Genomic DNA, 24,842 nt, shown 5'->3' with positions numbered 1-24,842 from the left:
ATAAGAGGTATGTATGTAGAAAACGGAAGGCGAAGATTCACCCACCTTTTTGTTTTTTTTTTCACGTTTCTCTTTGCTCTCCTTTTTGAGTCTTCGTTGTTCTCCTCTTATTAGCAATTGGGAGAATGGTGGGGAAAGGAAAACAAAGAAGAGACGAAGAGAATGTAGTGACAACGACAATGTAGCCAAGGGCTGGAAAGGCCAGCTGGCTGGGCAGAAGGGCCTTTCAATCGAGGGAGAGAGATGGAGAGAGAGAGAGAGCGAGAGAGGAATGGAATGGAATGGGTGGATGGGGGCATTGAACAGAGCGCATGCAGTGAGGCCCCGGTCAGACCAGACCGTTGAGAGAGCAGAGCAGAGCAGAGCGTCGGCAGTGGCAGCAGCAGAGTTGATGAGCGAGGAGGGGCGCGGAGAGAGTGCGAGAAACTGCAGTGGCGAGCAGAGGCGAATGAAAGTGCATAAAGCAGCCAAGTAAATGCTCTGTCCATGTATTTATGTACATAAACTATCTAAGCACGTCTCTCCTTCATCCTCTTCTCCGGTTTCTCGAGTTCTCTCTTTTTGCAGTTGTTGGTGTTTTTGTTGTTCTCTTTATTTTTGTTAATGCCTTTGCATAGATTACAATGCCAAGAAATTGATAAGCGAAAGATGGGGGATACTGATAATGGAGCCGCCTGGCACACTTACACCAGCAACAGCAAACTTGTAATCAAGAGTGATGGAAGAGTTGAAAGAGAGAAGAGTGGACTGTGGGTGCTGCTGCCGCTGAGCTGAGCGGTGGGTTGCAGAGGTGTTCAAACGGATGTCCGGTCCCCCCATCGGATTGGCCAAGTAAAAGAGACAGCAAGCCAGAGAGTGAGGCCAAGTGGTCTGCTCTTGGGATGGGGGTGCAAGCGGCAGAGGAGTGTGAAAGAGAAACCAGCGCATTCTAGATTAAGCTAGAAGCTTAACCCTATTTGACCCAAGAATGATCTTACATGTGCAAGGCATGCATATTTTCAATTCATAGAAAGAGTTTTCAAAAGTTGCACTCTAAAATAGAAATAAGTTTTGTGGCCTGCCCAATCAATTTGATGATCTCTGCCGCCCTGGTCGGGGGCGATAGACCAGGTTCGCAGCCCTCGTTTTGTAGTGGGGCCTGTTCGGAAATTCGTCCGCCCCTCAGCGCCAGCAACGAACTCCATTCCCCCCAGCTACCCTGCTGGGGGAACATTGCCAAAATCAGAGCATTGGCAGGAATGCCCATCCCCCCGCCCCCACTCTCCCGCTACATCATTGCCTGATAGACACACAAACATTCAGACATGGAGTAAGAGAGAGATGGACAGAGAGTGGAGAGTAAGAGACACCCACCCACCACCGCACACACACACACACAGCACAACCAAGCACACGCATGTATGGACATGTTTAGGCATGTTTACATAGCAAAGCGTGAAACGAAACGGGGCCTCGCTTGGCGTTCGCTTTTCGCTGCTCTTCGCTCGGCTATGGCACTCGTCTGCCGCGACAGCGACAGCGACGCAGTGGCCTTATCTGTGTGAGTGCGTGAGAAAACCCATGCCACACGCCATGTATATACTCATACATACATAGATATGTATGTACTGGAAGAATGGGCTGACGAAATAATCAAATTCGACGAATTACGGGAATACCCATGGGGGTGCCCATACGTAAACAGCTGACTAATTAGAAAGATTTCATGTTTTAGGTACCTCGTCAAAAAAGAACAAGATTCAAGCATAAAAGCATAAAAGCTGAGCTTAAGAGAAGAGCCAGTGGATGCATAACTGTGTGTGTAGAGAGTGGCCCTGGACCAGGGCCCTCGGCTAATTAAATGTTTCTCTTTCTACTTCTTTTTGGTAAATGCTTACAGCAGAGCGACCTTTTGCTGAGCTGCGCAGCCAACACGTACACAGCTAACACACACACACACACACACACACACATGTATGTTTGTATATATATGCAGAGCCAGCTGACACGAAGCGGCATTCGTTGGTTGCTTTGCAGTGGTCTTCTCTGGTCGGTCCCCGTCCTGAAGCGGGGCCTTTCTTGGCCTGGCCTTAGCGCGCGAATACCAAAAACTTCTTGCATTCACCCACGCGGCCGACCGAAAGGGATGGGGTGGGGGCAACAGGCGGATGGAGCTGGAGAGAGAGTGTAAGAGCAGTGAAAGAGATAAAGAGACTGAGGGAGAGAGAGAGAGAGAACGCCAGTCAGGCCATCAGGGATTGCGTGGTGCATAGCGAGCAGGGGATGGGGGAAAGCTAACCGCGGCTTGGTGTTGCCAAAAATAGAGACTCTCCCTCCCCTCCCCTTCCCCTCCCCATAATGGCGAACCCCCTGCACGCCCACGGGGAGCACACACAACACACAACACACAACCCACATCTCGCCTCTCTCCTCTACCACATGGCTATGGCTCTGACCCAAGCAAGCGTCCGACGTCTGCCCCAGCTCTCTTCTAGCTGTTCTTCTATGTGAATGCACGTATGTACGTGTGTTGCTGTTGTGTCTGTGTTGTAGAAATGGGAGGCGGTGGCTCTTGTACATAACTTGGGTTAGGCTTTCCTTGCACAGTGGGGACATGTGCGTGCGAAAAGGGGCTAAATAATGGTGAAAGTTGATGAAAAGTGGGAAACTTGAATTAAATATTAACTATAAATATTTTACAACTTTAAGTGGAAAAATATATGCACTTGACTATAACCGATCTGAACCTAACTTAACTTAGGTGAAGACGCTTGTCAGTGTACATCCAACTGTAGGTGTAACATTACGTAGAAATATCCGACTTCAAATTTATTCGTCCATCTGTATCTCGTCTGTACAAATGTTCATCCAATGCGAACCACTGTAGGTGTAACATCTAGCCAGTGCTTTGCGCTGCTCTGCTCTGCTCTGCTCTGCTCGCTGCCCGTCGTCACAGTCGACGATGCCGCTTCGAGCTAGACGAAACGGTAGATGGGGTGGGTAGTAGAACAAGAAGAAGCAGAAGAAGATTGGTAAGGGGTGGGTGGGGAGCCAGAAGAAATGCGCAACGTGACTCAAGGTGTCTGTTAGGTGATGGGAGGGGGGGGGGGGGGTTTTGCCGAAGGAACCGAACATGGACAGCAAGCGGAGAAGCATCAGCAGCAGCAGCAGCAGCAGCAGCAATTCGGCAAAATGTTCGTTCCGTTGCATGCCCTCGGTCGTTGTTGCAGCAGCAGCGGGTCTGCTTTTCCTCTGTGTATTTTTGAATCTTTTCTTTTTCTTTTTACTCTATATTCGTATGTGGCTGTATATAATATATATACTTCAATATACATATATATTTCAACGCATACACACAAAGCTGCTGCGCTGCACTGGCGCTGCCGCTGCCGCAGTCACAGCTGGCGTCAGCGCCGCAGTCTCTCCCGCTAAAAGCGCTGTCTCACAAACTGTCTCTCTCTCTCTCTCTCTCTCGCTCTCACTCTCCCGTTCTGTGTGCATGTGTGTGTGTGTGTGCCGTGCCGTGCCGCACACATTTTTCAGTTGACTTCGTTGAAATAATTTTCGTAACAACGATCTCACTCGTTTGTTTATTGCGAAGACGGGAGGACGTTGTCGTCGTGGCGCTCGTACAGTCCGCAGAGTGAGAGACCGAAACGCAAACGCGAAAAACGAAAAAGCTAGCAGCCACAGCAGAATAGTAGTGTTATTTTGTGAACTTTTTTTTTGCTGGTTTTTTTTTTGAAATACCAAACCCGCGTCACCCTTGGCTGTCACGTGTCTGTGTGTGTGTGTGTGCGTGTGTGGAGACGGAGACCCACATAGAATTGTTACACTTCGAAGTGAATACGGATTGCAAAATAGCAAACGACAAATGTTTGAGCGGTTCATCCAGAAAATTGGTTATGGTTTTTTTTTTGTTCGTAACCAATCTGGAGTCAAATCATTGAAAATCATGCAGCAGCAGCAGCAGCAGCAGAAGTCGCAGTTTGTTTTGTGTAAGAGTGGGCTGTGGTGATAAATAATATATAGTAAATTGTATATAGACGCTTTGTATGTACCTAAATTGGTGTGCATGAGTGAGTCTGTGTGCGTGTGTGTGTGTGTGTGTGTGTGTGTGGAGATTGCAAATTGAATGAAAAAATGCAACAAAAATTACAACAACCGAAAAGCAACAACAATTACAACGGCAAAAACACAACAAACAGCATAAAATACCAACAAAAACAGCAACAAATACTGCCAAAAGTGCGCGCGCGAAAGAAACAGCACGACACACACTCACACAGCGCAAGAGAGAGAGAGAGAGAGAGAGCGAGAGATTGAGAGAGAAACAGCAAAAACATCACGTTTCAGACGTTTTCTTGCTGGTGTGCGTGTCCAGAGTGGCTATACATATCTGTGTCAACTGTGTGCGCCGAAGAGATGGAGAGGGAGAGGGAGAGTGAGGGAGAGCGCGCATGCCGGCCACTGAAAGAGTGGCCGCCCCTCGTTCCCACATATACCAGTGCCGAAATGTGTGCGTGTGTGTCTGTGTTTCTCTAACAATACGTCATCAACCGAATTTGTGTGTGGCAGAGAGCAAGAGAGCAAGAGAGAGAGGGAGAGAAAGAGAGTGCAGTTTTAACGGCTTTTTTAACAGAGTTACCTTTTCTGATTCTTCCTTTAGCTATTGGGAGGAAATAAACAACAACAGAACCAGTATCGAACTTCCCTTTGCAAACAAAGTGAAACATCGGAGAGTGAAGTGAGAAGAAATACGAGCAACGCTTTAACAAGAGGCGAAACAAAGAGAGAGAATAAAACAAAGATAACAACAGAGAGCGTGCCACATCCGCGTCATGTCGGACGAGGATGTGCAGATCACCAGCGTCGTGGACGCCAACGGTCAATCACTGCCGCTGCAAGGCAACAGCCTGGGCGGCACCCCTGGCACCGTCAAACAGGAGCGCCCTGACGATGCCGAAATCCGTGAGCTGGCCGCCAAAATGAAGGAGCAACAGAAGCATCAGGCCGCCGCGCTGGCCAGTCGCCAGGCTTTGCAGCACTCTAATGGCGCCGGCTCAGGCGGCGGAGCCATGCAGCCGCCCGTCACCAACGGCAATGGACAGACGAACATCCTGAACTACTTGTCACGCCACCAGAAGCTGCCCAACGGCACCATGCAGGTGGTGCCCGTCATGGCAGCCAACGGACAGCGAGCCAACGGCTCGGTGCTGATACAGAACCAGGCCGCTGGCGCAGGCGCAGGCGCAGGCGAAGCCACTGAGAAGAAGTCCTCCTCGGGCGGGCCATGCGACGAGGAGTCGGTGATGGGCCGCTTCGGTTGGGCACAGTTCGGCAAGGTCTCCATCCCATACATCTACCGGCAGACGGAGAAGTACTGCTCGGTGCGCATGATCGAGCTGAAGCTGCTCGGCAAGTACCTCAACTGCTTGCATCCGGACATTTACTCGAGCTGCACCTGCGTGCGCAGCTACTACATAACCGATGCGGAGGCGCGTCTGTTCATCGAGGTGAACCACAAGCACTGCGACGGCGAGTTCGGCCGCGACATATTCACACAAAAGGATCTGGTGGTGCGTCTGGGCGACGCCTCCAAGTTCTTCCAGTTCCTGGACATTTGCTACCGCAAGCTGGTGACCGGCAGCAAGACGCCCTCGGAGAAGTGCGGCTTCATCCGGATCAACAAGGAGTCCGTCGTCCCTTACACGGTGCGCAACAATCAGCAGGTGGTGCCACTCTTTTACTTCGAGGGCGAAACGGAGAACCTCAAGACCAAGGCGGAGCTGCTCAATGGCTGGGATCTGGCGTACCTCAAGTTCTGCTGCAAGGTCCAGGGCATTCGCAACGAGCTCTTCTCCAGCGAGAATGTCGCCGTCATTTCGCTCACGGACATCAAGAGCTACTTCCCCAATGGCACCGAATTCGAGGACTACTGGCCCAGCAAGGTCGTTGACTCCAATCTGCTCATTGGCAATCGGGCGAACGTTAACAATTCTGTTAACTGGACCCGCCAACCCTCCGCCCCACCTCCAAAGATCACGACCACTGTGAACACCAACTCCTCCAACAGCGCCGGCACCGCCGTCAACAACTCCACCACTGGTGGCGGCGGCAGCGCTGGTGGTGGTGGTGGCGCTGGCGGTGGCGGTGGCGGGGGTGTAGGCGCACAAAAGTCCCAGCAGCACAGCTCAGGCGTGACCACAGCTGCCGCACAGCAGCTGATAAAGCAGCGCGCTGCAGCGGCAGCCAACGCCAATGGCGTCTCAAATGCCAGCGGATTCGGCGCCTCGCAGGCAGCGGCAGCAGCAGCGGCCGCCTTCAATACCCAGGCAGTGGCTGCGGCGGCGTCGGCAGCGATGATGCAGCACTCAGCGGGCAACAACCGCATGCTCTCGCAGGCAACGGTGCAGGCGCTGGCCAACAGCGGCTGGATGTCGGGACAAACAAACATGCAGCTGCATGCCCAAATGATTGTAAGTTTTTGCTCTCTATTATTCTGCTGTGTTAAGGATGCTATTTAGTCGTTTCCCCAAACGCATGAATGATTATCATAAATATGATTTGGGCATCTGCCCTAAGCTATTGGCTGAAGGGTTTTTATCATCGTTCAAGTTGTACATATTATGTACCAAAAAATGTACCATGAGCGCTGCTTTGGGCGTGTACACACACAAATACATACATTATACATTTTTTTGGTATTTATTTATGGTTTCTATATTAACAGTTATTGTTATTAATGACAGCATTAATGTAAAACATGCTGCCACATATATGGGGGCATGCATCAAACTATGTACTAGCGGCTGCTGCGGCGACAGTTGTGGGGAGTGTGTGTATGTGGCTGGTTTCAGTTTTCTAACTGAGTTTTTCACAGTTTGACAGCCGCGCAGCAGCCGCGCAGCAGTCGGGGGAAACTAGGTCAGCCAGCCAGCCAGCCAGCCAGCCAGCCATCGTGTGCAGCAGCAGAGCCTCTCCCTCGCACTTGCACACTTGTGTGTTTGTTTGCATGCACACACACACACACATGCATAGTGGTGTGACGGCAACCTGTTGTTGCTGCTGTGTGGCTTTTGCGATTTCTAAAGCCTCCCTTTTGCAGTTGTTTTAATGCGGCTTCTCTCTCTCTCTCTCTCTCTTTCGTTCTTGGTGTATCATTTTTGGGCAACATCCCAGTCACAGGCTCAACAGTCGCATGTGGCAAACGCGAATCGTGTGGGCAGCTATCGCGAGCACATGAACAACCTGATGATGAGTGGCAGCAGCCGTCAGCCGTATTCCTACAACAATCCTTCGATCTCCATGTCCTCGGTGAACAGTCACAATGCCAGCGGCGGGGGTAATGCCCCACCGCCGCTGGTGCGCTCCGCAGCCGGCCAGAATGCCAATCACATGTAAGTACCACCACTTACCCACACATACCTCCCATTTACCACCCCCCCTTCCTCCCATGCTATTTATTTGCTGCCAAACAAAAATTATTGAACAAAGAAAGAAAACAAAAGAAATCAAGTCTCATTTGCTCAATAATATTCTACATACCATTTGATTTTGCTCTCCTTTTAATGATATTTACCTTACATTATTGATTACATATTTACGACGTTCATTTTGTTGAATCTCGATGCAAATGCGCAGAAATTGTGTTTTTCAAATTTTGTTGTAATTCGTTATTTGCCAATATCAAACCTTACTCTATCATTTTTCCGTTGCTGTTGTTTTATTTACACATAGCAAAGTGGGCCCAAGGGGTTGACTTTTCAATGTCTCAATGTCTCTCAAAGGGGGTGGGTTGTACAGCGATAAGTATCGCTTCCAGACGATTAATTTGCATTTTCTGTTCATTCTACTGCTGTACCTGTGGCCTGTGGCCTGTGGCCCCGAGTGACGGGCGAGACATTGAGAAATCGCCGCTTGAGCCATAATTGTACTTGCCATTAGGGTGCCACATGACTTACATACGACATATAAAAGATAGTCAATATTATTTTTGCTCTTTCTTTATTCTCTTATCTAATGCACCGATTGTTTTTTTGGATCATTCTCAATGTTAGCTATAAAATAGAGTAAAAAATAACAAAATGATAAAACACACACACACAACAAATAAATATAAATAGAGGCCACCGAAATCGGCGTTTGTGCACGCATTTTATTTAATTCGATTGGAAATATATTTTCAAACTGTGTTTACCGTTTTTACATGAATCAAATACTATATATTTAAACATATACAAAAAAACAAAACAAAAATAATACTCGCTCCACGCATAACTTCTCTCTGTCTCTGTCTCTACCTCTCTCCCACTCACTCTCTGTGCTCCTTGTTTGCCTTTCAAATTCATGCAACATTCATTCGAATTTTGTTCGCTTAACGTAATTTCTTTGCAAGGTAAATTACTCCATGTTTAATCGTATCCGTAGACTTCTCACATCACCAACAACAGAAAGTACAGAAAAACACACACACACACAAATAATTACACCGTTACGACTTATCGTGTACAGTCTACAGTTGGTTGACTTTTCAAGGACATCGCGTCTACAGCACATATTTTTCGAGTCAAACGTTTACGTTTACGTTTTGTTTTCGGCTCTCCAGATTCCTAATGCATTAGGGTACCTCAAGCGCGGCTCTAAATTGTACAGAATAATTCGGGGCGGTATTGGTTTCGGTATCGGGAGAGCAGCGACTGGGAGGGTGACTGGGTGGAGCATGTATTCAATTGGCAACGATTTCGACTAACAATAATTGGCCCAAGCCTAGTCCCAAGTAGAACTAAACTCTAAATTGACTCAAATTAAACTCAACACACACACACACACCTACACTTACACACACACACACACACACACACACTCTCTCTCATATATGTATCATTTTGTAGAGTTTTTTTTTTATTGGTTAGTTTTGAAAAGATTTGTTAATGGTACCCTAACCCCCTAGAGATGAGTTTGTGCATGTCCCTTTTTTGATGGTTGCTCAACCCCGAATGAACCCGAACAGAAGTAATATTCAAATATCTATAGATCCTATGTAGCATACAATTTTCTCTATAAATAAATACCTACACATAATAACTAATTATAATTATTATGATTATTTTGTTGTTGTTGTTTTTTTTTTCTCTTTTAAATATTTGTTTCTTGCTGTACAATTCTGTTTTTATTCCTTTATTCCCCTACCGCCCCACGCCCCACGCCCAACTGCTTCTTTCTTTTGTATTGTACAATAATTAAGCTCAAATAATTGTTAATCATTTCCTTGGAGAGATCGAATGGATCAAAAGAGGCAGAACAACATATTTTGAAAAACATAAATTCGCATATTCAAATGAGAAATCAATGAAAATAATGTTTTTACATAGATATATCGTTAAATATATAATATGCAACAAACATATCTACATTTATTTTATGGCTGTGTGTACTGACTACCCCTAATGAAATCGCGCGCCCACACACACGCACACGCACGCACACGCACACTTTTGACACAGACATACGCTGACGCTGACGCCGACGCTGACGCTGACGCATGACGCTGACTCATGAATGAAACGGATGGGACAATGCAGCGACAATGAAAAAAATGAACGCGAAAGCGAACGAGAACAGCAAGCAAGTCTTCTTGGTGGTGGTGGCAGGTTTCAACCCCCGTTTGGCCCCACGCGTCCCTCCATCACTTCGTCTTCTCACTCTCCCCCGCCCGCCCAACACACAAAATCCCAGCTACATTATATCTGCATACAATAAAACACACACACAAAAATGCGTTTCAAGCGCAACGGTAAATTAAGCAGGAGAGCAACACTAAAAGTTGAGCGAAAGTTCGTCAAGCTTAGGAAGCAGAGCGAAGGAGAGAGAGAGAGAGAGAGAGAGAGAGAGAGAGCTTATTGAAAGCTTGTCATGTCGATCATGTACACTCACACACACACTCACACACACACAAATACTCGCACACATTTTCAATGTTCATTACGAGAAAACACACACAAAAAAAAAACAACAGTTTTTGGCAAAAGCAAAAACAGATAGAGAACCGAAAGGAATAATAGAGAGCAAAAATAATAATTGTAATAATAATAATAATAATTATAATAATAATAATAACAATAAACAATGACCGTTTAGTTTCCGCAGCCTTGGTTTCGGCAGACGCATTGATATCAAGTGGATTCCCATTTCACCCTATTATCGATTGACCAAGAAAGATGCAGAAGAATTGAGAACAGGTAGAATCAAGAACACGAAGCAAACAAAACCGCAAGAGAGTTCAAGAAAGAGAAGTACAAGTCAAGAAAAAACGAAGAAACAGAAGAAATCGCAGAAGGATGAAGAAAGATGAGGATAGAGAGTGGCACGGAAAGAAGAAAAGCAGAAGCAAAACAAGAGACAGCAAGCAAACGAAGACAAGCACCTGAGCGAAGAAATGTACAACACACAGAAGATGTATCTCAATAAAGAAAAGAAATTGTAGGCGTTTGCTTATCTAGAACCCATAACCCAAACCGTCCCATACTTTTCGCTCCAAAACCAACAAAAAATATCAATTAAAGCTTGTAGTCTGCGTACTTGTCGATTAGCTAGAGATTAGACCAACAAAAGTGCTATGCACATGTGTATGGTACATATTGGTATTATGAGACTGTACAAATGAGATCAGATCAAATCCGAACGGCAAAGGCGCGAGCACACAGTGCAATTACAACAAAAATTGAGAATCAGAGAATGTAACTTGAAAAGCAATTCAAAAAACGAATTAAAAATTGACCAAATTGTAAAGTAAATCAAATATATGTTAAAAAAAAAAACAAAAAAAAATGTAAACCAAAAAAAAATGTGGAAAATTGATGAACAGAGAGCTCTCTCCAACAAGAGGTTACAACACTTATGTATTATGTATAATGTTTCTAGGTCGAATGTCGAGCAGTCACTGGTGCAACAACAACAACAACAGCAACAGCAACAAAAGACTCAACAACAACAACAACAACAACGACACCAACCACACCAAAACAGCACATTCAACAACAACCACGTACAACAACAACAACAACATCACAGTCAAAACCACCAACAAACACACCAACAGAACAAGAATACCCACAACAACACGCACAACAACAACAACAGTAACACCAACAACAACAACAGTACCTACAATCATTCCGCCGGCCACGCTCTCGGCAAAAGCTTCAGCAGCGGCGGGAACGGCAAGAAAAGTAACTCCTCCTCCTCCAACACCAACACCAACTCCTGCGCCTCCAACAACACCAACACCAACAGCAACAGCAACACCAACCAGCAATCCCAATCGGCCGCTGCCATGGCAGCCGCTGCTGGCTATGTCCAGGCCCTGTTCGGTGGCGGCGGCGGCACCACGGGCAACTCCTTCAACTACAACCTGCCATCAACGAGGGCGGACTACACGAATCTGGCCGAGTGGAATCAGCTGACGCCCGCCCAGCGGTTGCTCTTCAGTCAGCAGCTGAAGAGTTGCACCGGCGGAGGTGCCCCCAATGCCGCCAGTGTTGGCTCTCATCCAGTCATCGCGGGAGGAGTTGGTGCCGCCAGTTCCGGCTTGGGGCAGAAGAACTTTCCGACGCTGCCTTCCCTGCCGCTGGACACGGATCTCATCACGATGCTGGACTACAACAATCCCAACAAATCGGCCAGCAAGAGCTCCAAGACGGGGAATGGCAGCAGCAGCGGCAGCGGCAGCGGTGGAGGGACCTTTACGAAGCCGAATGTCCCACCACTGATACCAGATGGCGGACTTGGAGTCGGAGCTGAGCAGATGAGCACCGCCAAAAGTCGCAGAGGAGGAGGAGGAGGTGGAGGTGGCGATGGCTCCGGTGGGGCCACCACAATATCCCTAAACTCCACCCAGGCGCTGGAGGACTTTGAGAAGAAGCTGAAAATGACGGACGAGATGCGTGCCGTCATACAGAAGGTTCTGGCCAATCCCGATCTCTCCACGTTCATCCAGACGAATGCGGCGGCAGCATCCAATCATGGTCAGGGTCATCTGGTGCCCTCCTACATATCGCCGCCCATGTCCCCGTCGGTGGGCGTGGGTTTGGGTGGTGCGCTGGCGGGCATTGGCGGTGTGACCACCCTGTCCCTGGCCTCCAATCCAAATGTGACCATCACGCCCCAGCTGCCGGGCCACTTTCTGCACTCACCCTCCAGCTCATGTTCCAGCTCAAGTGCCTCCACCACGGCCGCCTCGCCGCTGGGCAATGGTCAGGCTGCATCGGGTGGTGGTCCAGCCGGTGCCGGCGGCGGCGGTGGCGGCGGCGGCGGCAAGGGCGGTGTGGGGCGACAGAAGAGCGTCATCTGCTCGACCAAATCGAACAATCTGCCGATGGCCATACTCTCGCTCTCGCCGCAGAGCAGTGCCAGCGGTCGTCGCGGGGGTTCTGTTAATTACGGGCGTCAGACACACAGCCACAGTCACAGTCACAGTCACAGTCATAGCCATAGCCATAGCCACCACCATCATCACAGCCATTCACACACCCATCCCACACACTCGCCACAGTTTAGTAGTAGTAATAATTCTAGTAGCAATAGCAGTAGCCACTATCAGCAGGATGGGAAGAATCCGAATCCGAATCCGAATCCGAATCCGAATCCTGGTGCTGGCAGTCGAACGACACCCACTGACGTTATCGATTTGTCCTCTTCCCGAAGGTCTCTGGCAGCGTCAGCGGCCTACCTGCAGCAGCATCAGCAGGCGGCTGTCGCGCAGCAGCGCATGGCAGCGGTGGCCGCTCATCATGCCCAGCAGAATGGACGCAGCGCCTCGAATGCCAGCGGCGGTGGCGGTGGAGGAGGCGGTGGAGGAGCCGGTGGCGGCAGCACTGGCAGCACCGGCGGCAGCAGCAGCGGCAGCAACTCATCCTCGGGCTCAGCGTCGGCGAACAGCGCCTCTCTGCACCTGCAACGTCATGCGGCGCTGGCCCATGCGGCGGCTGCCGCCGGCGCGGACGGTGCACAGCGGCTGTGCGTGATACCAGAGATACCCACAAACAACATGAACCTGCATCCCTACAAGATACAGAAGGTGTGCGTGGACAAGCACCTGGTGCCGTGCATCAACATGAAGGCCTACAATGACTCCGAGCAGCTGATGACCCTCATTGAGTTCCAGAAGAACTTTTTCCCCTCCGTGCCGCTCGAGCACTGCAAGCGTCTGATCGAGGCACTCGGCGTGGAGTTGTACAAGGCGAACCGGTAAGTTCTCAAGTTCACTTCGTTTCCCTTCTGTTGCCAAAATGGGAACCCAAACACCAATTACTCACGAAATCTCTCTCCCGCTCTCCCGCTTTCCCGCTTTCATGTTGCAGACGACAAGTGCAGATTCTCATGGAGTACGACCGAACGTACACGAACGAGAATATGCCGCTGGTGCAGGTGCGCGACATAATCAAGTATATGACGCAGTTGACATTCATGACACGACAGTCGGAGCAGCCGCCAGCTAAGCGGACGCGAACGAGCTAGGATTTAAGCTGGGGAGCACAACATTTTACACCAACAACAAACACAACAAGTACCACAACAACAACATCAGCAGCAGCAGCAGCAGCAGCAGCAGCCACAGCCAACACAACAACAAGAGCAACAGTAACAGAAGCAGAAGCAGCGACGCCACTGCGTAGAAGAGCCTCAACGCCGCCACACAATCTGAGCAGCGATGTGCTGCCTATGAAGCGAAAGTCGAGTGCAGCTTTAGCACCCCCACCAGCACCACAGCAGCAGCAGCAGCTGCAGCTGCAGCAACAGCAGAAGCAACACCACCAAAACCACCAACCGGCACACCAACACTTTCAGTCACAGCAGCAGCGAACACAACACAACAACAGCAACACATACGAAATGTTGTACTCCCACAACCAACACCAACAGCAACACCCGCACCCGCACCAACCGCAACCGCAACCGCAACCGCTCCCGCAACACCACCAACAACAGCAACAGCAACATGCTGAGCAGCAACATGTTGAGCAACAGCAGCAACATGCTGAGCAGCAGCGGCTGCTTAAGAAGCGGCAACATGCCGAGCAAAGCAGCGCCAGGAGCAGCACCACCAACACCACCACCACCACCACCACGAGCAGCAAAAGCAACAATCCCACTACCAGCAGCAGTCACAGAAGTAGCACCACAGCAGCAGCAGCAGCCACTGGTCCAAGTGGCAGAACTGCCGCACAGAAAATGGCCGAGGCGGAGCATGCTTACCTCTCGAATCTGTATGGCAAGGCGGCAGCCAATATGCTGAGTCCGCCGCTAAGCAGCGCCCTACCAGAGTGGAGTCTAGTGCAGCAGAAACAACAGCAACAGCAACAGCAGCAGCAGCAGCAGCAACAGCGTCAGCGCAGAGCAGCGCAACTGCAGCAGCAGCAGCAGCAGCAACACGTGACAGCGGCAGCGGCAGCACCACCGCCAGCAGCACGTGCGCCACCGCCACCGCAGCAGCGGCACATTATGATGCGCCGGCATAGCGTGTGCGCGGCAGGATTGGCCCGGTTGTCGCCGGCCTCCAGTCACACTTCCTCGGCCACGGCCTCGCCCACATCGGCGGCAGCAGCAGCCGCCCTGGCCGCAGCCTCCTACTACGGCAATGCAGCGGCCGCAGCGGCGGCAGCGTTCACTGCACCATATCAGCATCATCATCATCATCATGCGGCAGCGGCGGCAGCCGCCCACCATCATGCAGCGGCAGCGGCGGCAGCAGCAGCGGCTGCGGCGGCAGCCCATCACTCGCACGGTCAGCCATCGCCGACGATATATCCGCCGACGCCACCGCCATCGGCGCCGTGGGTGCATCCCTGGTATGCGGGCGACGCTCCCTTCTGAGAGCGGCCCCAGCAAGTATCCCAACAAATTTTGTAAATTTTAGTTGTAGACTTAAGCTATTTAATAACTTATCTTATGGATACCTATTTTTTTTTTGGACTAGCTCTTAAGTAGGCTAAGTACAACAATTTCTGGGCATTATATGCCGCTAAAAATGGATCGACAAACAGGCAGACAGGCGACAGGCGACAGGCGACAGAGTGAGGTTGGAGGTGGGAGGTTAACTATCTTAATGGCTACTTGAATTTGCGTGTAGAACATTTACACATGAGAACTCAAAGAACTGATTACAATTTATTATCAATTTATTATCACACACACACACACACAACAAAATGCATACAAAAAAGAATGAACAGAAGCCAAGCCGCCACGCAGCAGTTGTTGGCGCTCGTTTTGCGCATTAGAAATTCGAATGAACGAAAGTCTTTTTTTTTACTAAAGAAATATTATATATAAATCGATAGATGTATGTATAAAATAACTCGTAAATTGTAAGAAAGAAATTAAATTTCTGCAACAAACTAAATCTAGAAAGAAAATGCAAAATGCAAAATGCAAACTGAAAACTAAACAACCAAAACTACGACCTAGGAAGAACTAGACCTAGAGCAGCGATGCGAAAAAGTGAGTCAAGAGAAATAGTAAAATAATAAGTGGAGTGGCAGTGAGAAGAGAGAGAGAGATTCCATTGGCAAGCCCATGATCGCCCCAACTATCATCACAGAACATAGTGTATTAAGATCTAAGCAATTTTTCTAATTGAACCATTTCCAAATCTTACCGTAAACCCACAAAAGCTACAACTAAAAACTACAAAAAGTGAAGAAGAAAAACAAAGAACAAAACCTTAACAGAAACCGATGTTTAAAACATACAAAAAAGAGATCGATTCGAGAGATAGTGAGATAGAATACCCATAAGATGATTAAGTTATATACAGACAGACCTGTGGGCTGTATATGTACATAAATAATTGTATGAAATATTTTGAATATCCGTTTTATGGATTTAATCAAGTTTAATTTTTTTTTTAGCTAAGTTAACGTAAACGTAAACTATGATTAATACTACTATTAAGCATTTGATTGAAAATATTTATTTTATTTGATTTGATTTGATTTGATTTTTCCCACTCCTGCCCAACCGAAACCGAAAAGGAAAACATTTATTTGTGCTGTTATTTAAATATCTGGGCACCTTGTTGAAATCATTTTCGTACTTTCGTATTTACGTAAGCCCACAGACATCTACTCAAAGAGCGCTACCAGAACACAGACTGTGGGCCATTAAGCTGGAACTATGTAGAGCCTATGATTACATACATTTACTATGTTAAAATATGTACAGAATATGTACAGAATATGTACAGAATATGTACAGTTTGTTGAGAAATCCGAGAAAGTATTTAACCATTTGTTTATGATTTTTATTTGCATTTTTGCCAGAGCAGAAGGGCAACAAATAAAGAAATGAAGCGAAAAACCTAAGCGAGAACAAACTCAAAAATTGTTTTTATTTCTAAAAACAACTGTCTCTAAGCAGAGCTTTTGCTGCCCATGGGGAAAAGCACGCAAGGACTACTATGCGTGGACATACTTACTCCTGTTGCCTCAACCCTAGTTTCGATCCTTGACTGGTCTGGAATGCAAGCCGCCAAAGCTTTTGCGCCTAAAAGCACACGCATGGAGCGCAGCTTTGCACTGCGGTGAAAAGCTGCAACTGAAACTGCGAGTTTCCGTTACAAGTGTACAAAAAGCTTTACCCAAAAAGGGCTACCGTTTTATGGTTGCGTCATCGATGCGTCGCTGCTCTGTTGCCTTGTCCAATGAAATGTAAAATTCTGTTGCTGCCTGACGGGGTGTGGGGTGGGTTGCAGGACACTGAGCTGCTGGACCACGGTCAGGACAAATTGCACGAAAACTGGGCAATAAAATACTTCGGGTGGGGGGAGACAAGCTGTGTGGAGAAACTGCAACAGAGCAGAACCGTGACAGCAGCAGCATCGAATGAATGAAGTTTAAGGGAATTTTCAGTGTAAGCGCAAGATAAACATGACTCTTGGGAGGGTGGTCCCTCTGTCCCCTGCTTGCAGTATTCAGCGTGTCCTGTGTCCGTGTCCTGTGTCCGTGTCCTGTGTGGAAAACGCACATGTCTGCCGGACAGGATGCACAGAGCCAACAGCTACTGTCGCAAATTAAACAAGTTGCCTGCCCAAATAGCAAAATACCCTCGATTGGCATTCGAAAGTGCTGCATGGACCCCTGTCGAAAGTCTGGAACGGAGTGTGTAAAACGTTGCCTTGGCCCCCTGTCTCCAGACACACATATGCAGTCGACTCTCTGCCACACCCACAGCATGGGGGCAGGGTGCACAAAAGTTGATCCTTTGGCTGCCGTCCACTCTCTGGCTGCTATTCTGACAAATAAAACATGGAAACCGCCATGCAAAGGCACAAATTTGTTTCAAAATATTTATGAAATATACACAAATTGTTTATGAAGCAAGAACCGCAAACGTTTCAGTTCGCTGGCAGGTCCAGGGCTTTTGGGAACCGAACCCCCACCGAAATGCGATATTTCTCGCCTTCCTCCCAAACAGCTTGAAAGCGGAAGTCAACTGGGATGCAGATACGAGCCGAGCAGGCTGCAACGATTTCAAACAGAGTGTTCAAGCGGAAACTTCTTTAATATTTGGCACTCTCTCCTTCCTTTCGCGACACTCTTTAATTAGAGGCTGACTAACTGATGAGTGTCCCGGTCGACATCGGTGATTGACAAGCAGTTTGGTGGTAAGCAGCATGCCAGGACACACCAAATTGGGGCAGCGAGCAAAAAACTTGATGGCCAAATGGTGTCCCTCCGACTATCCTCTGCTATCTATCTATCTATCTGCCCGTTGACCACAATGTATGGCCGGGCATTATTCAAAGGACATGATTCGCTTCGCTTCGCTTCACTTCTCCTCGCTTTGGCTTGGTTTGATTCGCGCGCTGGTAAAACAAGCGCGAAAACATAATGAGAATATAAATCGACAAACAATCAAACGGCCAAGGCAGACGGCAACAGTTTTGCAGCAAAAACAGAGGGCTAGCAGTTGGGGGCTGTATTTGGCTAGGGATTTTCTTTGTCTTGAAGGGAACTCTCGGGCTGTAGCCTGCTTATTGGGGATACGGCAGCTAGTCAATGGATGCCGCCTGTCGTCTGGGACCTGATTTTGGACCTGATTTGATATGTAAAGGATGGGTGTACGAATGGGTTTTCGTGCTGCAAAAGTTTCCTTTCTTTGTCTTGGCCAAGACAACAGCGAGCCCACAGCTGCGGGCGCCCCTTTTGCCTTCACCCCGAGTCCCAGGTTGTTTGTTTTTTACTTTCGCACTTGCCAAAAAGTTTGTTTCTTTGTTTTTTTTTGTTTCTTAGCCGGGCTTAATGCCTTTTGCTGGCGTCTGTGTTGCCCTCACACACTCTCTCTCTCTCTCTCTCTCTCTCTCTTCGGTCATTTTGGTAATTAGTTAGCAACTAGTGAGCTGTAAATTGGGTCTTTAATATGCGGTTTGTGACATTATCGTTAGAGCACAAACTTTCCCGAAACTTTGCAGCTGAAGTTGGCCTCTTTTCTTGCAAAATTCGTAGCTGTTTTGTACGCAGTTGGGAGCTTGGAAATTAGTTGTATTAGAAAGCAAGACCGTTGTACACTTTGATAATTTTATTTATTTCTGCGACGATGAGCTTTAAGCTTACCTGCGTGTGAGCATGAAGCAACTATAAAGGAGGGCCCGTCGGCTTTTTAGAGGGAAACGTAACACTGCTGTCAATAAGTGCGAGTGAAGAAAGTGAGAGAGAGAGAGAGAGAGCAACTTTACAATAATAAGAGTACAAGCTGCTCATACCTGCGTCCCACTAGGGTGGGGGGTTAATGACCCGAGGAACGTTGCCGACGACGGGCCCTCCTTTATAGTTGCTTCATGCGTGTGAGCATGTACATAAGTAACTGTGCATTATCGGCATCTCCTTCCCTACCACTTGGTTCTCTGCTGTGTCTTTTGCATGGCATTGAGAGAGAAGAGTAACGGTAAACGATTGCGTCGCCTTATGTTTACACTGAGTACAAACAGTTTTCGGTTGCTATTCAGCTACCAGAAATATATATCTGCTGTAAACATTTTTACGCATCTCAGTAGTTTCTGTGCCAACTGGTAAACAATTAGCTAAACGTAAGTATTTGACAACAAAAACACACAAACAATTTTACAGTTGGCCTTTGTTGATTCAAATATCACGGAGAGTGGACAACATTTCGCTGCTTATGATTCCTTGAAGCGACTTGCAAATTTGTCTGAAAATTAAATGTGTTTCGTCCATGATGAAAGAGAGGATCTGCGCCGCTCTGTTTCTGTTTGTGTTGGTCCTGCAGGTGGAGTCATGGAGCCCACCGGATGAGCCGTACATTTGGCGCAATGGATATGCAGGGCACGGCACCACCCACGAGAAAATGGGCAAGGGCCACTTTGAGGAAGTTCACTTCTCGAAGTTTGTGCCCACAACGAACTACTCAAAGAGAGCGAAGAATCCCAGCATGTGGGTGGACATTGTGTTCAAAATGTCACGCACTTTCTTCGACAAAATGTTCCCCATGGATCCGTCAATACCCAGGGGTGAGTGCAACATGTTGTGCAACATGTGTCTGCCGAATGTCCGAATGCTCGCTGATTGCAGGCTACATCAAATTCTTGGGCACGGATAACATGAAGCTGGGTCCGAAAGTCGAAAAAGAAGATTGGGCCCAGTGGCTTAACGCCTACTGGCTGATGTGGGCCTGGGTCCTGGTCCAGGTGGCCCTCATTCTCGCCATACCCTTTATAGGGTGAGTATCTTTGGCGCTGCTGTGCTCTCACTTATTGTCTCTCTTGTGTGTGTGTGTGTGTGTGTGTGTGTGTCATCAGCGTCTTATATTTCTGCCTCTGCTGCTTTCGCTGCAAGACTCGAGCGGGTTGTCCGGCCTGCGAGACGCATCTTAATGTGCGGCGACGCGTTGTCTTGGGCACCTGTTTGGGTTTGATGATTGCACTGATCGGGTAAGGCACTCACGGGGTCGGGTATTACCCGAATCGCACGCTTATTGGCCTGCTACACAGCTGCTGCATGGTGCTGGCGTTCCTCTCGAATGGCATGCTGGAGCGGGGGCTCACCACCACCAAGCAGATCCTGGAAGTGGGCAGCGTGGACACTTGCAACTTCCTGAAGGATGTCAGCGAACACGTTCATCATTTGTTTGTGAGCAACTACGAGGAGATGGAGACCCAATTGGTAGCCACACTCAAGGGTAGCATAATCCGTGCCTTTCCATCGCCAACGTAATGTTTTGTCCCTTACCCACCATAGATGCACCCAATCATTTGTTTAGAGACCTGAACGATGTGGCTGAAGGCAACGCCATAGCGGAGCTCGCACGGATATTAAACAATGTTTTCAAGGCGGTAGTAGATACGAGCGACGTTGAATCCGTGCAAAATAACTTGCTGCGGGATACCTTCGTTCTCAGAGAAGGTAAGTAAGCAGTGGCCGGTCCATATGTTATGTGCCAAAGAAAAAGATCTCTCGGGCAGCGCAGTCGGCACACGAGCAGCGTAAAAGCTACGTGTACCGCGAACCGCCGCAGCGGCAGAGAAGCAAGAAACTTTTTTAGCTTCGTGTCTGTTGCCTTTGTGCATACAAATGCACCTGCATGCCGGACCCTTGAGTTAAAGCTAAGCAAGAGAGAGCAAAGGTGCCAAAGAACACACACTCTCTCTCTCTCTCTCGCTGACTCTGACGCTGTGCAGCTCTCTGAGTAAAGCTCTCTCTCTGCGTGGTGAAGATCCGTTATAGCATGTAAGCAAGAAACGTTTTGGGCTTCGCGTCTCTTTTGTGAAACATGTGGGTGGGGCGGCATGCAATTATTTAACTTGCATTTAAGCACTAACGGAGCTGTTCTCCTTTCTCTTTTGTTTCGTTTTGTTTTGTTTTGTTTTGACAGCTCTGCGCGGCGTGAAGCGTAAAATAAACTTTGCGGCAACGGTGCTCTGTGGGAGCAAGGAATGCCTGAAATTTCTACGCAATGCGGACATTGAGTTTATTGACACATCCAGATGCCTGCACTTGGACGAAGTGAATACAATTTGCCCTAAATGCTGGAATATTATGCTAACACCCCCCTCCCCCCTTAAAGGCACCCAGCTTAAGGGAAATCAGATATGAGATGATGGTGGTCTTTCTTCCGGATACGTACAGAGGAAATCAGATACTGGACCGTCTCCGTGCGGTGAGCAAAAAGATCAGGAACGAACTGGAGCGTGTGACACCGCCGATAATCAAGGACATACGCAAGGGCGGCATTCTCTTTGCCGGCGAGTCGCGAAAAGTACAAGAAATAATTGATGTGGTCATCAGCGACATTCATTTGGGCACTCTCCGTGCGACGCGTGCATTCGAGGATCTCTACGATAAGTTCAATGAGACGCGCTACCACGTGGTCCTCTACATCTCCGTGTGCGTGATTGCGGTTTGTATTGCAGGCTCGTTGCGTATTCGCCCCATCTCTCTATCTATCTCTCTCCCCCCCACACACAGATACTGATTGTGCTGATTGTTGCTCTATTGCTCGGCTGCTTGGCACCGCGCGTCACGGGCGTCAACGATTCCTTCTTCACCATGAAACTGGGCTCCTACGCTCTCATATTGTAAGCTAACAACTCACTTCCATCCTCCACTTCAGTGTGTTCACTTGCAGAGCCATGATATTGATATTCTGCGTGATCTCCGCCATGCTGATTGTGGGCCTCTTCTACTTTGTCATCGGTTCGGTGGCATACAAGGGCGCCTGCGCACCGCTGAGGGAGCAAAAGGCGAGTGCGCTGCTCCGACAGCTGGATGGGCACATCGATCTGAAAAAGTATTTCTCATCGCAAGCCAAAGGAGCCGCACGCATGACTTTGTCATCAGTGATTGAGGCGTGCGAGGGGGAGCAATTTATATTTCCATTTCTGCGCCAACAGAGGATCTACAACGTGGACAATCTGCTGCGCGTTCGCGTGATGACGCCGCAAGAGAGGAATTTTGATCCGAAGCTGGATCTATCCAGATCATATTTGCTAACAACGTACGAGAGGGATGTGTTTCTGACCAAACCGGAGACGAACATTGTGGGGCTGTACGACAGTCGCCTGTTCACCGAATCCATTTGCCCCGAACTCACGCCCATGGATCTGCGACAACTCGAAGCGGACCTGCTGCGCCTCTCGCGCTCACTGTCGTCTCGTCATTACCACATGGCCAAGGTGGCCTTCGAGAACGAGTACGTGAGTCTGCAGTCCTTCAGGCGAGCCTTTCATGCAGCTGTACATCGAGATGTTGCAAAAATGGTCAAGGAACTGCGCAAAGCTGATAAGCTTTTGCTATACCAGAACTACAACCTCGGCGATTCCATTAGAATACTCAGACAGTCAGTGATTGATACTGAGAAGTTTATACAGACCAAGGGGACGGCATACCTGGCCACACTGGCCCAGAACCTAACCGAAATGGTTGATCAGCAGATCAACACGTACATCCGCATGGTAGTCCACGAAGCCAACTACGTTGTGGGTCGCTGTGAGCCACTCAGCTACATATACGACAACGGTCTGGATTTGGTGTGCAATCGCATGGTTGATCCCATTGTAAGTAGTTCCTTGATTGCTTTTTGCTGGCCTACTCAGTCGATCGATCCAATTGCAGAATGGCTATTGGATCAGCTTGGTCATAGCCGCCTTTCTGCTTATGCCCGTCCTCTGTGTGGCTCATCGCTTGCAGTGTTTGTACCAGCAAATAAGTCTACCACCGATACGGCCTGTGACAGCCCGGGCCGGCAGAGTGACAGCCCGGGCCGGCAGAGTGACAGCCGAGGAGCCCAGGTTGGTATCTGTAATCATTCAGGACATTTCACACACTAATCGTTAATCCTTCCTTGCAGCTGCCCCTTCTGCAGGGCCCACCAACCAAGAATGGAAGGTGGTCAGTTGCCGCATTCGGACTGCGAAGAAGTAACGATTGTCGATGACAGGAGCACGACAACGACAACGACAACGTCAACGTCAACGTCAACGGCGATTATCAACGATTTAGAGTCCAATAAAGACAGAAAGAACAAGCTAGATTAGTCTTTGGTAGAGATATTTATGTATAATAAAATTTCTAGTGGTGTCTGTACTCTGATCCAAATGATCATCTACCATGCAGCCAGTCTCCTCCCTGGCATGGCTCTTTTCGGATATTAAAGTTATTGAAGCTGCGTTCCACATATGTTCAGTCCTTAAATAAAGACTGGCACGTCCCTACGGTGTGCGCACACACACGGAGCGACTTTGTGCATAATTACCATATCCAATAAATCTCATTTCCATGGAGAGCGCACGATGGATGCTGAACACTGGCCGAGTCCGAAAAGTTTTTCTGCCGCCCGTGGCCATGGCATGGACCGTGCCCGTGCATGTGCATGTGTGAGTTCTGTGCCTCGGGTCGGCCAGCACGAGCAGAACACTTTGCTTTTTCCATGTCGGCTAGTATTCAGAATAATTTATTATTTAACAGGCCTAATGACAAAAGTTTTGTCATTTTATAACAAATAAAACGTGAAGCGACAAGCGGAGTGGGAGGTCCAACCTCTCTCCGTACTCCGTACTCTGCTCCGAGCGTTGCCCACAGGCACAAGAGAGAAGGAGAATTTACATTACAGCTAGCACTTTAACAGTTTTAACAGTTTCAACACTTTTAACTCTAAAAATAATTAAGTTTTGCTTCAAAATTTGCTAAAATTGTTACTGCTAGATTTGTCATTGCACCCACTGTGCGCGCGGAACCTCAATGGAAACGGTGCAGTGCAGCGGAGCAGCGAGAGAGGGAGAGAGAGTGAACCTCAATAGAGACGATGGAATGGAGAGGCACAGCAAGAGAGAGAGCGTAGAGAGAGAGAGAGAGAGAGAGAGAGTGGAAAAATTGTGCCACTAAGACCACTTTGATATCTATTACAATCAAATTGCAAATTAAATCACAAAGCAGAGTTAAACGATGGCAAAATCCAGGAATGGAAATGGAAGGAAGGAAGCAGTGCAGAGGGTGGAGCCAGCAGCAGCAGCAGCAGCAGCAGTGTGGGAGACAGAAATGAAAGCAGAATAAGCGAGCGAAAGAGAGAGAGCGAGAAGAAGCAACGGGGGAAAATGTCGCTTAAATTCGTTAGTCAAACAAGTCGAGTTATAAGTTTATTTTCCCGGCAGCTGTACATGTCCGAGTCAAGGTAAACCGAGGGTGGACTTGGTTACCCATGAACCCCCCTGTAACCACTCACCTGTCCAGCAGAGTTAGCTCCTGTCGCCGCAAGCGCAGCGAAGCGTGTGATTCCATAACATTCAGGTGCGGGGAGCGGGGAGCGGGGAGGGGTGTGGGCAGCAACAGAACAAAGACCAGAGACCAGAGACCAGACCCCAGAGACCAGAACTCCCAGCCAGTGAGTGCACGAAAAGGCGAAAAGCGAAAATCCAATGTCCGCGAGGAGTCAGCTGTGGACAGGGTCAGGCAGAGAACCGACTCCCAAGCTGCTGCCAGCAGTCAAGGACAAGAATAAGAAGAGTTAACGCTCCCAGTTGAACGTTTTATAAAGGATCCTCCCTGGGGCAGGGGCAGGGGCTGCAACTGTGACTGTGACTCGGCCACTCAGTCTGTTGCAGAGCCAAACTGACGACAGCAGCTGTTGGGAGAGAGCTTTGGGAGAGCTGGCTAACTGTCAACTGTGGCTACTTGTGCTGGCTGCTAACATGTGCCAGCTGAACACCCGTCGTCGATACCCCGTTGGACCAAAACGGAAATTAAATGCAACCTTCGCTGGAATGCAAGCATCCCGGATAGCTGGATGCAGTTTTTCAATGGCGCGGGGGGGGGGGGGGGGGGGAGCGGTCTTGTTCTTGTCGCGGGCGCTCG

General features: G+C 48.6%; 3 protein-coding genes and 1 long non-coding RNA gene across 4 annotated transcripts; all 4 read left to right on the top strand.

Annotated features, from left to right (window-relative positions):
• The first annotated feature begins 167 nt into the window (after window positions 1-167).
• LOC117581168 lies at window positions 168-16,354 on the top strand. Its single transcript, XR_004573631.1, has 2 exons — window positions 168-285; window positions 15,053-16,354. It is a non-coding gene; the product is annotated as an uncharacterized LOC117581168 (long non-coding RNA).
• On the top strand, window positions 3,563-15,263 carry LOC117581167 (AF4/FMR2 family member lilli). Its single transcript, XM_034268110.1, is given in 8 exon segments — window positions 3,563-3,977; window positions 4,649-6,458; window positions 7,162-7,379; window positions 10,903-13,227; window positions 13,341-13,745; window positions 13,784-13,847; window positions 13,849-14,062; window positions 14,168-15,263. Coding segments are annotated over 7 exon segments (5,550 nt in total). The 5' UTR covers window positions 3,563-3,977; window positions 4,649-4,820; the 3' UTR covers window positions 14,854-15,263.
• A 2,714-nt stretch (window positions 16,355-19,068) lies between the features above and the next one.
• Window positions 19,069-19,720, top strand: LOC117580849 (prominin-like protein). The gene is made up of 2 exons (XM_034267595.1): window positions 19,069-19,507; window positions 19,569-19,720. Exons 1-2 carry the CDS (start codon window positions 19,213-19,215, stop codon window positions 19,718-19,720), a joined length of 447 nt encoding a protein of 148 aa, XP_034123486.1. The 5' UTR covers window positions 19,069-19,212.
• An 80-nt stretch (window positions 19,721-19,800) lies between these two features.
• On the top strand, window positions 19,801-23,081 carry LOC117581161 (prominin-like protein). The gene is made up of 9 exons (XM_034268103.1): window positions 19,801-19,927; window positions 19,988-20,175; window positions 20,235-20,399; window positions 20,869-20,999; window positions 21,061-21,393; window positions 21,462-21,571; window positions 21,622-22,549; window positions 22,608-22,783; window positions 22,843-23,081. The coding sequence occupies exons 1-9, from the start codon at window positions 19,911-19,913 to the stop codon at window positions 23,027-23,029; spliced, it is 2,235 nt and encodes a 744-aa protein (XP_034123994.1). The 5' UTR covers window positions 19,801-19,910; the 3' UTR covers window positions 23,030-23,081.
• Window positions 23,082-24,842: the final 1,761 nt, after the last annotated feature.

Source organism: Drosophila guanche, unplaced genomic scaffold, assembly GCF_900245975.1.
Source record: "Drosophila guanche unplaced genomic scaffold, DGUA_6, whole genome shotgun sequence".
Classification (NCBI taxonomy): domain Eukaryota; kingdom Metazoa; phylum Arthropoda; class Insecta; order Diptera; family Drosophilidae; genus Drosophila; species Drosophila guanche.
The sequence above is the reverse complement of the archived record's forward strand: the minus strand, read 5'-3'. Positions and strand labels throughout refer to the sequence as shown.

Coding starts and splice junctions, on each gene's coding strand:
- LOC117581161 (XM_034268103.1), top strand. Junction 21,394..21,461: donor TCTCCGTGTGCGTGATTGCG/GTTTGTATTGCA, acceptor CCCCACACACAG/ATACTGATTGTGCTGATTGT. Junction 22,784..22,842: donor GTGACAGCCGAGGAGCCCAG/GTTGGTATCTGT, acceptor CCTTCCTTGCAG/CTGCCCCTTCTGCAGGGCCC.
- LOC117580849 (XM_034267595.1), top strand. CDS start 19,213: ATGATGAAAGAGAGGATCTGCGCCGCTCTGTTTCTGTTTGTGTTGGTC. Junction 19,508..19,568: donor GGATCCGTCAATACCCAGGG/GTGAGTGCAACA, acceptor CGCTGATTGCAG/GCTACATCAAATTCTTGGGC.